This window comes from Rosa chinensis, chromosome 7 (assembly GCF_002994745.2).
Source record: "Rosa chinensis cultivar Old Blush chromosome 7, RchiOBHm-V2, whole genome shotgun sequence".
In the NCBI taxonomy this organism is placed as follows: Eukaryota; Viridiplantae; Streptophyta; class Magnoliopsida; order Rosales; family Rosaceae; genus Rosa; species Rosa chinensis.
In genome coordinates, this window is record NC_037094.1 from 54562089 (window position 1) to 54575121 (window position 13033).

Sequence of the window (13033 nt, forward strand, 5' to 3'; positions counted from 1 at the left end):
AAAGCAAAAGGTTGTATCATGCAAAGACATGCTGACTGAAAACTGCACTGAAGATATACAGTAATTACTTGGAATCCAACATTGCTAGATGACATGCAAGTCATAGCATTATCCTTACAAACACAACTCTTCTGAAGTATACAATAAAACATTATAACTACAAAAACAGTTTGGCTAATTTCCATTGCCGATACGAAATGATACAATGCACATTTCTTAACTACAAAAACAGTCCGGCTAATTTCCACTGCTGATACGAAATGATAGAATGCACAGTTCTTCAATAAGAATGAAAACTATCTCCTACTGCCCTCAAGCAAAAAACACTACATTCACTAAACACATAAAAGAATCAAACTTTGATGATCTAATCAAAAACCGAACTTGCCCTCAAGCAAAAACACTACGTTTACTCAACATACTCAGAGGAGCTTCAGCCACATCATTTTAAATAATAGCAGTTTCAACACACTAATGTATATAAAACAAACTACAATAATGTGGCACAGCTCACAGAATTAAAATACTTCCACATTCAGTGTGAAAATTATAAGCAGATATGTCGTGTTGTAGTATTCATATCATGAGTAAAAGTGGATATCAACAATTACCCAGATTTAATCAATTCCCAAAAGCCAGCTTTATATGTCTCGTGAATTATGCTTCCTGCAAACAAAAATAAGAAAAAGCTTAAAACTTTTCCATTGTAGCTCACAGAAAAGGGTAATGACTAAACTCTAACACTCATTAAACTGCAAAAATGGGCAAGTATGCATACCTTTAATAAGGCTGTGGCTTAAATTCCAAGGAAACAATAACTTATTCGATACTTGACGATCCAAATGAAATGAAGCAATAGGGCACCTGCCACAAATATAAAACGAAAAGGGCATCACTTCCTTGAACCCATAAACACACATTTTACCTCACCATCATTATCAAGTAATTGCACCCAATGGTTGGAAAAGTGCCTACAGATACTTCCATATAATTCCTAATTGTACTTACAGAACACATTAAACACAGAGCAGAAAGCATATATCTACACTTTACATACCCACAACTTTGAGTTCAACAAAACTAAGAATCAATGTCCGAAAGTCTCAGCAAGTAAAAGTGCATTTAGCTCTAAATTTTACCATTGTGACTAAACAGAGACAAAGAGTTGACATTTTTCTCCTTGAATGCATTCACCCAGTTCAAATAAACATAAGGTACAGTGATAGAGTGATAGAAATTAGCAAACTGACCAGAACACCAAAATTCAGTAAAAAGATTGAAGCTTTAATCATAGCAACTGATATATACCTTGATTTCTCCAAGTTTGATTTGAAAGGTGGAAGCTTCCTCTCTCTAGGCGGAGGCTAAGTTGGACATATAGCTTTTCTTTCGAGATTTCAATCAGGAGAAAATGATATTTCCATTCCAGCTAGAATAAGATGCCATAATAGTTGAGCCAAAGCAAAAACAATATCCGCTCAGTTTTTTCATTAAAAACAACAGTCTGGCACTGCATTTACCTCGACTTGAATCACAACGAAAGGAAAATTAAAAGGTTAAAGTTTTAATGAAAGAGGCTGCTAGAGATGGATGAAGTTGTGAGGCTGTGAGCTAAAGCCACTAAGTCCATACAATAACAAAAAATGAAATCACAGAAGCATTCTATCAACTTCCACCAATTCCATAGATCAAACTTTGACACCAAACTTCTTTTCATCCAAGCTAATGAGATGAATCTGAAAATTTAGTTACCAAAGAGAAGAAAAGACTCAAGGATTGATTATTTCCCATTCAAATACACAAACTATACAGTAACATTTAGCTAGAGCTAAATCCACTATTTCATAGTATAATGATGGAATTTTCAGAATTTTTTAATTTGTTCTGCAAAGTCTGCTGTGGCATTTGCCTTGAATCGAATCGCAACAAAAGGAAAATTAATAGCTTATAGTTTCACATATATCCACTTAGGTCTAAAAGAGGCTGCTGGAGATGAATCAAGTTGTGAGCTAAAGCCAGCAAGTCCTTAGATGGCCACGAAGGGAATCAAGACCAGGCAAAGTACCTTTTCCCTTCTTCATTAGATAGAAATTCAAACCAAAAACAAAGCACTAAAAGCTGGAAAGTTAATTATAAGATTTCCTCTTTCCTCTTCCATTTACTATAGCTTTCTTTCTTAGCTGATCGAAGCATGCACCCAACAGAAAAGAAGTTTTGAAGAAGGAAGTTCATCTTTTTAATTACATTCTAGGACTTATCCATGATGGAAAAAGAAAACTGAACTGAGTTCATGAATAACCTTCAAAGCATCTTGTTAAGGACTGTCAACATTTATTGAAATTATGCTGACCTTCAATGCCACTTTCTGCTTTAATCCTCGGCCAGTAGCTGCAATACCTCAGACCATATTGAAGCATCAGTTGTGATTGAGCCAAATTATGCCTATCAACAACTCATTCAAATAAGCCTCAAACCTGAGTCAACCGAGATTTGGACAAAAGAAAGGAAAAAAAAAAAAACCCAAAACCGCACAAAAACTTATACATGCAGAGAGTTTGAAACCTGGGAAATCAATTAGAGCACCATTCTAGGATATCTGAAGACGTGAAAAAGCATTGCAAATTAAACCACAATACCACAAAAACCAACCATCCGATTCAATAGATTAGACGTAACTGAGGAAAAAAAAAGAAAGAAAAGGAATTGCAAACCGATTACCCAAATTCATCTTCTTCTTTCTCAGATTAAAACCCAATTACCCAAATACATCTTCTTCCTTCTCTTCTCGATTAGGTTTACAATTTCCCATCAATTGAAATGTAATCGCTGAATTGCAAACTATGTTGTTTAATTGGTGCCTTCAAGTTGTAGCTTGTAGCTTCTGAGCTTTCTCCAAAAACCAATTGAAATTTGAAAGCTCCGTACAGTTCAGAGCGAGGACAGTAAGGAGAGCGACTGAGCGAGCGAAAAGGAAAGAACAAAATTGGGCGCAAACTGGAGAAGAATTTTTATATTTATGGCAGATGGCAAGGCTGTAAATTATTACAAAAAAAGGACAAAATTGTAATTTCAATCATCGGCTCGGCTCGAGCCGGTACTGTTACTAAGCCGATTATGAACAGTGAATCCCGCACCCTCCTTTAATATATAGTGTAATGGCAATTATAAAGCTAAATTACTAATATTACGTTTTGATTGAATTAATGCCTCTAGCAATAAGTACACAAATAATTTAGCTTTCTTTACCAGTTCCAAAACTCCTACAAGATGGATTCAAGAGTTGGCCGACCCTTTTCCCCCAAGTGTTGTGTTGCAAAAATTATAACACATGAATTGATTCTTTCACAGTGACTCATTTTTGAAGTTGTCGGTTCCCACTTTAGTGTATAGTACGAAGCATCTTTGAAAGATACACAAGAACTAAGAGCTGCTACTGCAGTTTCGATATGATGATAAAAACCTAATTTGCTACAAAACGTACCAGAACCTCATAAAGCTGCAGCTTATGATGATTCGATCCTAGTGTTTTCTGCTAGTCATCAATTAACTGATGAGAGATCAACTTTCATTGTCATGGACTCATGGCTATTCATGGTAAGAATCAAGCTGTCCAAACGGGGTCCTACTGTTTACTGTGACAATTGATCCTTCGGTTGGGGTAGTACTTGGAGTGATAAATACTCTCACGAGGTGTATTTAAAACTCAAATGGGGTCGGCCTTGAATTGTTTTTCCGGTACATACATATAATTGTAAGTATTTTTCATGAAGATGCTTTTATCTGGGGGCCCTCGCCAAATGGTGCATTTACTATTAAATCTGCCACTTGGTTACAAAATGCAAATGCAGAGAGCCATGTTCAATCTCCTTTGCTCAAGAAACTCTGGCAATTGAATGTACCTCCTAAGGTGAAGGTCTTTGGTTGGCTTCTCTTGCGAGGTAGACTTAAAACCAGAAGCAGATTGCACAGGTTTGGCCTCATTCACTCTAATCTGTGTCCGTTATGCAATGCTAGAGAAGAAACTATTGACCATTTATTATGTCATTGCTCTATGTCAAGATCTGTTTGGAACCTTGCCAATTGCACTGTTTTGCTTAATGCAAATAGCCTGCACCAGAAATTAACTGAGTTATTTATTGATGCTCCTTATGATGCCAATCTCTTTGCTAAGATCATTTCTCTTTGCTATCACATTTGGAAAGCAAGAAATAACAATGTTTTCAGGAATGAAGCTTTCTCCTCCCCTGCTATAGTGGCCATTGCGGCTTCCACTTCTCAAGATTTCCTCATTCATAATCCTCCTGTAAGGCGTCCTCCAGATGAGCGGGAGCACATCAAATGGAATCCTCCTCCTCCAGACCATGTTAAAATCAACTTTGATGGTTCAGTCATCCAACAAAACAACAATGCAGCTATTGGCTTTGTTATCAGAGACAACTTTGGAAGTCCTGTTATTGCTTGTGCTAAACGAATTGGGAAAGCTAATGTCCCTCTGACAGAAGCTGTTGCTCTCCGGGAAAGCCTCCTAAAAGCTCAAGAGCTTAACTACACCAACCTGTTGATTGAAGGGGATTCCCAACTGGTCATTCACTGTGTTATTGGGAAGACCAACACTCCTTGGCATCTACAGTCTATCATCCAGGACATCAAACAGCTAGCTTCCAACTTCAATTCAGTCGTTTTCACCCACACTTTACGGGAAGCTAATTTTGTGGCAAATGCCCTTGCCTCCATAGGCCATGGATCGGACGAGCTCATTTCTTGGACCAGTCACTTTCCCTCGAGTGTTAATTCAGCTATTAGCTTTGATCTGTTTGGCGCAGGCTGCTCTAGAGGAGCCTCCCTTTAGCTTGTTTTGTTAGTCTTTTCGTATAAAAAAAAAAGTATTTTTCAAATGCGAGATGAAAGATATCGCATTGCGGATCAAATATAATGTCACACGTTTTTTTTTGGGGTCGTGACCACTTACCCAATTTTAATTTAAAAATTGCTCACTTGCTCCACTAAGAGTTTTTTGACCCCATTTACCCAATTTAAACGCAAGTGACATTTTTACCCCCCAATCAAATTATTAAACTACAAAATTCTCTCTCTCTCTCTCTCTCTCTCTCTCTCTCTCTCTCTCTCTCTCTCTCTCTCTCTCTCTCTCTCTCTCTCTCTCTCACCTCCTCCTCCTCGTTGGAGCGTCGGAGCACAAGAATCCGATCCAGGGCGGTGAAGACTTCGCTGCAGAAGTCGTCGCTCGGCGAGTCGATGACGGTGACGAAACCTTTCCGGCAGATTTTGGGCCAACTCGGATATGTTTCTCGATCCGAAACTTGGCCGGGTCTTCCTTGGGGAACCCGACGGCGACGAAGACGTAAGGTGGTTGAGGTTGAGGTCGGAGGTGGTGCGGTGGAGGAAGAAGCCGCGAGAGACGGGCTCGTCGGCCCAAAGCTTCAAGATCTGCCGGTCCGATATCGAGTTTCTTCGTCCCCAGTCATTCTGATCTGGTGCCCAGAGCAATTTCTGGGTGCCCAGATCATTTTTTTTTTTATAGTGTGAATTCCGAGAATGGTGAAGGAAAACAAAGTTAACGTGTACAATTGAACATATAAATTGATCAATTGTGTTTTTAGTGTATTCATTTTGGTTCACTTGAGGGCAATAATATGATTATTAGGAGGCAATAATATGCGTATTGGGGGGCAATAATATGATTACTGGGGGCAATAATATGATCAATTGTGTCTGTAGTGTATTCATTTTGGTTTTGGGAGTTTATACAATTCACTGGACGGAAATAATATGATTATTGGAGGCAATAATATGATTATTAGGAGGCAATAATATGCGTATTGGGGCAATAATATGATTACTGGGGGCAATAATATGATCAATTGTGTTTGTAGTGTATTCATTTTGGTTTTGGGAGTTTATACAATTCACTGGACGGAAATAATATGATTATTGGAGGCAACAATATAAGTATTGGGGGGCAATAATAACATTACTGGGGGGCAATAAATTCAGACACCGGAATCCCGACACCAGTCCGGTAGTCGGATTCCAGATTCCGGTCACCGGAGTCGGCGGCCTGCCACTGGTCACCGAAGTCCGGCAAGGTGGAGGATGACTTCTCCCTCTAAGTGAGAAAGAAGGAGAGGGCAAAAAAGTCTCAAAAATAAATAAAAAGAATAAAAAAAGAATTAATTGGGTAAAGGGGAAATAATCCCTTAGAGTGTTTTGGGTAAATGGGGTTAAAAAACTGTTAGTGGAGCAAGTGGGCAAATTTTAAGCTAAAATTAGGTAAATGAGCATTTCCCCTTTTTTTTTTTTTAAGGAAAAAATTCATTGAATAAGTGATAAAAATCGCTTAAAAGGGCATCCCAATGGGAAGTATACAAAGGCCAAAAATGACTTGGTCCTAGAGCTAAACTAGAACAAATCAGAAGGTGTACTAAACCAACAAACTGTTCTTGTACTATAAAGCACTACTCTAAAACACTTATAGAGAAACAAGCAAAAACTTAAGTAAAGCCTCAACCTTCTTAAGATAATTATTAACAATAGAACTAATGTCACAACCTTCAGATTTGTAGATCCAATAGTCAAAAAACTGTAATCCGGGCATGCGAAAGATCGGCAGACCAATCAAAACTAGCGTCCCAACGTAAAGAACATTGCTCGCCAAGGCACACAATTGTGGTACTCATAGTGTGATTATACTAAATTTTTTTATAGAATGTAGAAATATAGATCAATCCACTTGAAAGTAAATGCAGCACACCCAGAAGAATAACACTAGCACAATTATGCAAAAAACCAAGCAGAAAATCTCCTGGATCCCAAATCCAGACCCATGGAAAGAGTTGGGCTAACAAATGGGTGAAATGGGACCAACAACAACCCAAAACCTGGGTATACCACATTGATCTGGACACCCAATGCAGGGAACCCAACCATGACAGCCAACCGTCGTCGGTCATCGTCCATGTCCAACCCAGCCACCAAGTCTGAAACCCGCCACCGCCCTGAAGCACCTTTTTCAGCCAAAACCTGATTGGCCAAAACCAATGCAGCCACCAAAGCAGAAGCCCGCCTTAGCCCCAGAGTCTCATTGTCAGCCAAATCCCAATCAACCAATATCAACATAGCCTAGTGCCACCTTGGATCAATGTTGGCAGACCCAACCCCAATTTTGGGCACCTAAATAAATGGAGCCTCCCAATAGTGACAGGGTGTATGCATCAGTAGCGCTTGCTCCGACTAAAACAGCAGCCCACTATGGGACCGATCCCTCCTTTGCCTCTCGCTGATCAGAACCCCGCCTACATCCCACATTGCCACTTGTACCATGATGCCCCAAAATTGAAGCCATCGTACAAGCCAGCCTGTTAAATAGCTAGAAGTCTCCTTTGTCAGAAGGTTTTCCCGTTGAGTAATGAGTGGCTTGAAGCCATGACAAGAGAAGCTCGTATGACAAGGCGGATGTTGGAGGGCAGGGTGTCTCAAACTTTTCGGAGGCCTTGTGCGAAAACTTAAAATGTAGCCCTTCAAGCTTTAGTCTTACATGAAATTTATACTTGAACAAACTCACAATATAAAATCAAATAGCCAACATTAGATGAGCCTACAACAGAGGCTAAATAGTCAATACAAGTGTAAAGTTTGCAGCAAAAAATATTACAAAAAGGTGCTTGATCTAAAACCCTCAAAATAATATGTTCTTCCAGTGGTGTTGATTGATATTTATTTGAAAATCTATCTCCTTGCCTTCTTAGCTGCATTGGCCCCCTTTTAAGCAACTTGCAGCAAAAACAAAAGACCTTATCAAGCTCCTTTGAGTACACTAGCCACTCTCTGTCATATTTCTCTCCATTTCCTAAAAACTGAATGTAAAACGTTGAACTGAAATGTCTATTGAACTTGTCTTGAGGGTCATTCTCTATGGAAAGATCTCTAAGAGGACCCTTTTCTACCAGCAAATCTATCAACTTTTTATCCAAGCTATCCCAAGTTCTTGGATAAAAAATGTTTACGGGAGTCACATCCGCATCATTCACATTATCATCATGTCCCTTGTCATTCTCATTTTCACCATGATCCAAATCATCTACAACTTCATTGCCATCAGTGTGCTCTTCCACATTATTTTCCCTATTAGTGTGCTCTTCCACATTATATTCTCTCTCAGTGTGCTCTTGTGCCTCTTCATTAACTAAATCTTCACCCAAACCTTCTGGTTCTCTAGTAATGAACCTATCAAGACTTCCCCTTAAAGATTGAACCAACTCTGCATCTTTTTTCTTCTTTAAATGATTTGCATATCCAGATAAACATTTTCTTTTAGGAGGCATGCTTCTAAATTTTAACACAACCATGCAAAAATATTCCCAGAAAATTGAAGCAAATCAATGTAAATAAGAGAACCTGATTCCTTGAAGATCAAAGACTCAGATGACTGAGATGAGACTCTGAGTTTGCTCACAGCTCCTCCTCCAATTTTCTCAATTTCCAGATCCCAAAAAATTGCTAGACAGCCACGACCTTTACAATTTGAAAACCAAATCAAACCATTAGGAATGCTAAAGCAAACATTAATTTATTTGTAAATAACAAATCAAAGAAGCACACTTGAGAGTGAGCAGCTGAGTAGTGAGGTACTGAGGTCGATGAGAATTGGATGGAATTGACTCAATTAAGGAGGGGAGAGAGACAGAACGCAAAAAAAAAAAGAAAAAAAAGGAGAGGATAAGTTTTGGATGGATTGGGCCTCTTTCATATTATTTTAGTTTTTAATATTTATTTATTTAAAACAAAGCCATAAAAAAATAATTGGGCCCTCTCAAGTCTCAATCAAGGCATGTGAACGCAGAATGTAACAAAAAAAAAATGTGAACCCAGAAAGAAGAGAAGAGTATATGTTGGTCCTCTGGGGCCTTAGTTTTTAATATTTATTTATGCAAACATAAAACATTAAAAAAAAATTGGGGCCCTGGGCTATCGCCCTTATTGCACATGTTCAAAGCCGGCTTTGCTGGAGGGGAGGCGCTAAAGGCCTCCGTATACGGTACTCATCCGCGGCAGCGATAGAGTTTGGAAGGGTAGAAGTGTCTCTTTCTCACCCATTCATAATCTCTCACAAGCTTTTAATATAATGTCACACATTAAACATGGAGTTAGAGGTGAATTCAGATATTTTTCAACATAAAGGGAAGAAAAAAAAAGGCAAGCCTATATTTTTTCATATAGTAAGAGACATTACTCATAAAGAAGTTTTATATACACACCCCTAATTACTTAATGGACACGCCTATATTTTTTTATCATTAAACTTCCATCTTTACCCTTCCTCATTAATAAATAAACAAAAATAAAAACAAAGAAGAATCTACAAAAATAAAATAATAATTAAATATTTTATATATTTTCTTATAGGTTAATTTTTTTTCTCGTCTTCGATCATGATATAATCGACCTTTCTTCAGGATCTTACGTGAACGTTAATGGCAGATGAAATAATTATAGTCCATATGAAGAATTAACAAGCAACCAAATTGGTTGAAACATATTGAAGGAGCAACCTTACTAATGTGAGAAAGAAGAAGGAGCAACCCTTATTGAATAACATATTAAATTATTCAATTTTTCAGCAATATATCAACCTTATTGATGTGAAAAAGAAGAAATATAATTAATAATTACCATATTGATATGTATCAGAATTAATTAGCAATTAATTCCACAATAAATAAATAAATTATAGTGAAAGAATGTATTAAATAAAAATTTGTGATACATAGCTGACCTAATTTTTAAAAAAGTTTTCATCATTTATTTATTTAATAAAGAAGGGCACAGATGGAAGTTTGATGAAAAAATGAGACAAAAAAATATAAGAAATGTGTATTAAGTAATTTAGGGGGTGTATTTAAAGTTTCTCTTACTCATATTCACTTTTTAATGAAAACACAAATAGCATTTTAATGTAATGGATAGAAATGATACCATATTCCTTTTATCAAGCAATAACATTGGTCTAGAATATATTCCATCTCTTTAAGACATTTTGTCAGATAGATAGTGTAGAATAGCTAATATACTCATGTTGTCAAAACTACATGATTATAATTATTTTAAGTTAAAAAAAAAAAAACCTAAAAGATATTTTGTTTACATAGAATTATTATCTTTTCGATGGTTTGGTGGTCGTACGCTGGCTAAGGTTGCTCGAAGACGGCGGTGGTGGTTTGCGATGACAGCAGCGATGGCAAAGGCTTGGGCTAGGCTTGTGGGCTATTCTCTCTATACTGTGGTGGATGGTTTGTGGACCTGGAATGCTTTGGGCCCAGATTGGGCTAATGATGTTTTTACTGTTTATTCTCTTATTGGGAAAATTTTACAAATAATACCCCAAATAAAGTCCATTCATCATTTCGGTACCTCAATCTTTAAAACTATAACAATGGCACCTCAACATTGAAATTCGACACGATATCGATGCCTTCCGTTAATAAAGGCATTAGGGTAGATTTTTTCCATGGGAAAAATCGTCTCTTCATCTCCCCCCCCCCCATCCATTGGTGCATACAGCCAAAACTGGTCAAAAAGACTCCTCCCGGTCTCTCACCATCAGAATCTCACTTGCTCACTCTCTCTCTTTCTCTATGTTCAAGTGAATCTGAAAAAAGGTAGAGGATAAGAGATTTTATTCCAATCCAATCCTGGGTAAAGTAGATTTGGGAATCCCAAATCCTGAATGGGCATGGCAAATTATTGGAGGTACTTTCGGATTGATGGAAATCCACCTGTATTTGGAGGTATGCAAAAATGGTCCCTCCATATGACTTTGTTTTCTTTTAGGGTTTTGTCTCCCTAACTCAGTACTATGCTTGTTAGTGGTGTAGTAAGTATAGATTGTTTAAGAAAGTGAAGAATGTATTGTCTAGGGTTTTTTTGGTTCTAGGGTTTTCTGTTGTCATGTTCTGTCAACTATAATGTTATTGCTGATGGGAATGGAGTTTAATGTGGGAAAGCTTTGAATATTGGTGGGTGATGAAGAAATTTGAACATTGAATTTGGTTGGTGAAGTATTGAACTCATTGATGTTGAACATTTGAAAACTAGGACTAGCAGAATTAAAAAACACACTACTTATTTGGACTAACGAACATAAATAAAAGAGATATTAATTGAGTCTATTTAGTATGCAGTTGGCATCATGTGTATTGGATTGAGTATATTAGGTTTAAATATGACTATAGCAGACTATTGTTGACTACTATTGATTGTTATTGACTTATGTTTAAATCATGTTGAATGATGCAGGTCCTAATTAATTTACTGTAAAAATACATTATGGGGGAAGGTTTTATAGCTAAGGTGGTGTAAACAGATATTATAGGGGTGGATCAATTGTTTTCTTGGATGGTGTGGTTCCAGAGAAATTGTCATTTACAGGCTTCAAATAGTAGGCACATGACTTGGGTTATACCCAAGGTCCAATTGCATATTGGTTTCGGATACTTGGCAGTGAAGCAGGAAGTGGCTATTTACCAATTGCAACAGATGCAGATGCTGTTGATATGGCTCAATTTATTCTAAGCACTAGAAGATTATTGGATGTGTATATTGTCTGTTTGGGTGAGAGGAAGGTTTTTCAGCCTTGGGAACTAGATGCCCTAACAACATTATTAACGGAAGGCATCGATATTGTGTCAGATTTCAATGTTAAGGTACCATTGTTATAGTTTTAAAGATTGAGGTACCGAAATGATGAATGAACTTTATTTGGGGTACTATTTGTAAAATTTTCTCTTATTTTTATTCTTATTTTTAGTAGAATGTGGCTTTATGCCAGCAATAAGCCCCTACCGAGTAGTGGTAGGGCGATGTGGACTCCGTCCGGGACTGCACCTTTTGTGTGCCTGGTCTGCCCTAGTTAGGTGGTGAGTTCTTTGCTTTGTCAAATGGTCGCAAACTGCTAGTGGCAGGATGAAACTATGTGCCACCGAACTAGTTTTCCAGTGGCAACATAGTGGTAAAGCCGATCTTATTAGTATATTATGGTTTCGAGTAAGCATTTACTTTGTGGTATGTCGACATACTTATAAAGCGAATAGAGTAGTCAGAAGTGCATTCTTCGTCAATTGGTGCATGTTAAAATACATATTTTTTATTGAGACTCTCGTTATTATCTCGAGATGTTCTCCTTATGCTTATTGTAATTTGGGGTTCAGATATCATGTCCTCATTATGTATTCTGCTGTTTCATTAATAGTAAAGGCTTAAGGGCAACCGTTTTGGCCATCTTTCAAAAAAAAAAAAAAATTATTATCTTTTCGAATGATCGACATGAGTAGAACGATTGAAACTTTATTAAGCAAAACAAAAACTTACAAGAGCCATAAATGAAATTCAAAGAAATTTTCAAAGAAGCTCTATGGCTTTAGGCGCACATCGATCATTTAGATTATTATTATTATTATTATTTTATTCTTTAAAGAGGACCAAAGGATTTCACGTACTCCTACCTCCATGGTGACTCGAACCCAGGACCTGGATTCTAGGTAGTGGATCATTTAGATATTTAGCTTTAAAATATGACTTTTAATTTGAATAAAGTGACAATCTTACACGTTAATTATCTTGTTGTTTCACAAATTCCTGTTTTACCTTCAGATGGAACTCAATGAACTTCACATGCATTATAAACTTCACCACCCTTTTCCATCAAAGCTAGGGCGTGATAAAGTAATCTGGGGTTCACATCCAAAACTAATTGGCAATAGATGAAGTGCCCAAACCCTTATAAATTTATAGGCAATGTCCCATAAATATGGGGTTCACATCTAAAATCAATTGACAATAGATAGAGTGACCTAAACTCTTATAAACTCATAGGCAATGTCCTATTTTTTCCATGTGGGATGTATATATTCTCAACACCGCTCTCGCGCATGTGGCGGCGAATTTTCAAACCATATACATGGACAACTTTGGGTGACATGGAGCCCGTGAGGCATGTACACGTACATGGAACAACCTACAC

General features: G+C 37.4%; 1 protein-coding gene and 1 long non-coding RNA gene across 2 annotated transcripts; one reads left to right on the forward strand and one right to left on the reverse strand.

The window, feature by feature from the left end:
* Positions 1 to 542: 542 nt before the first annotated feature.
* On the reverse strand, positions 543 to 1410 carry LOC121050441. The gene is made up of 3 exons (XR_005802985.1): positions 1309 to 1410; positions 779 to 864; positions 543 to 666 (listed from the first exon to the last, which is right to left on the reverse strand). It is a non-coding gene; the product is annotated as an uncharacterized LOC121050441 (long non-coding RNA).
* A 2641-nt stretch (positions 1411 to 4051) lies between these two features.
* LOC112178182 lies at positions 4052 to 4849 on the forward strand. Its single transcript, XM_024316368.1, has one exon. It carries the CDS (start codon positions 4052 to 4054, stop codon positions 4847 to 4849), a length of 798 nt encoding a protein of 265 aa, XP_024172136.1.
* The last annotated feature ends 8184 nt before the right edge of the window (positions 4850 to 13033 follow it).

Bases quoted from the DNA above. Each gene is read 5' to 3' on its own strand.
- LOC112178182 (XM_024316368.1), top strand. From the start codon at position 4,052: ATGTCAAGATCTGTTTGGAACCTTGCCAATTGCACTGTTTTGCTTAAT.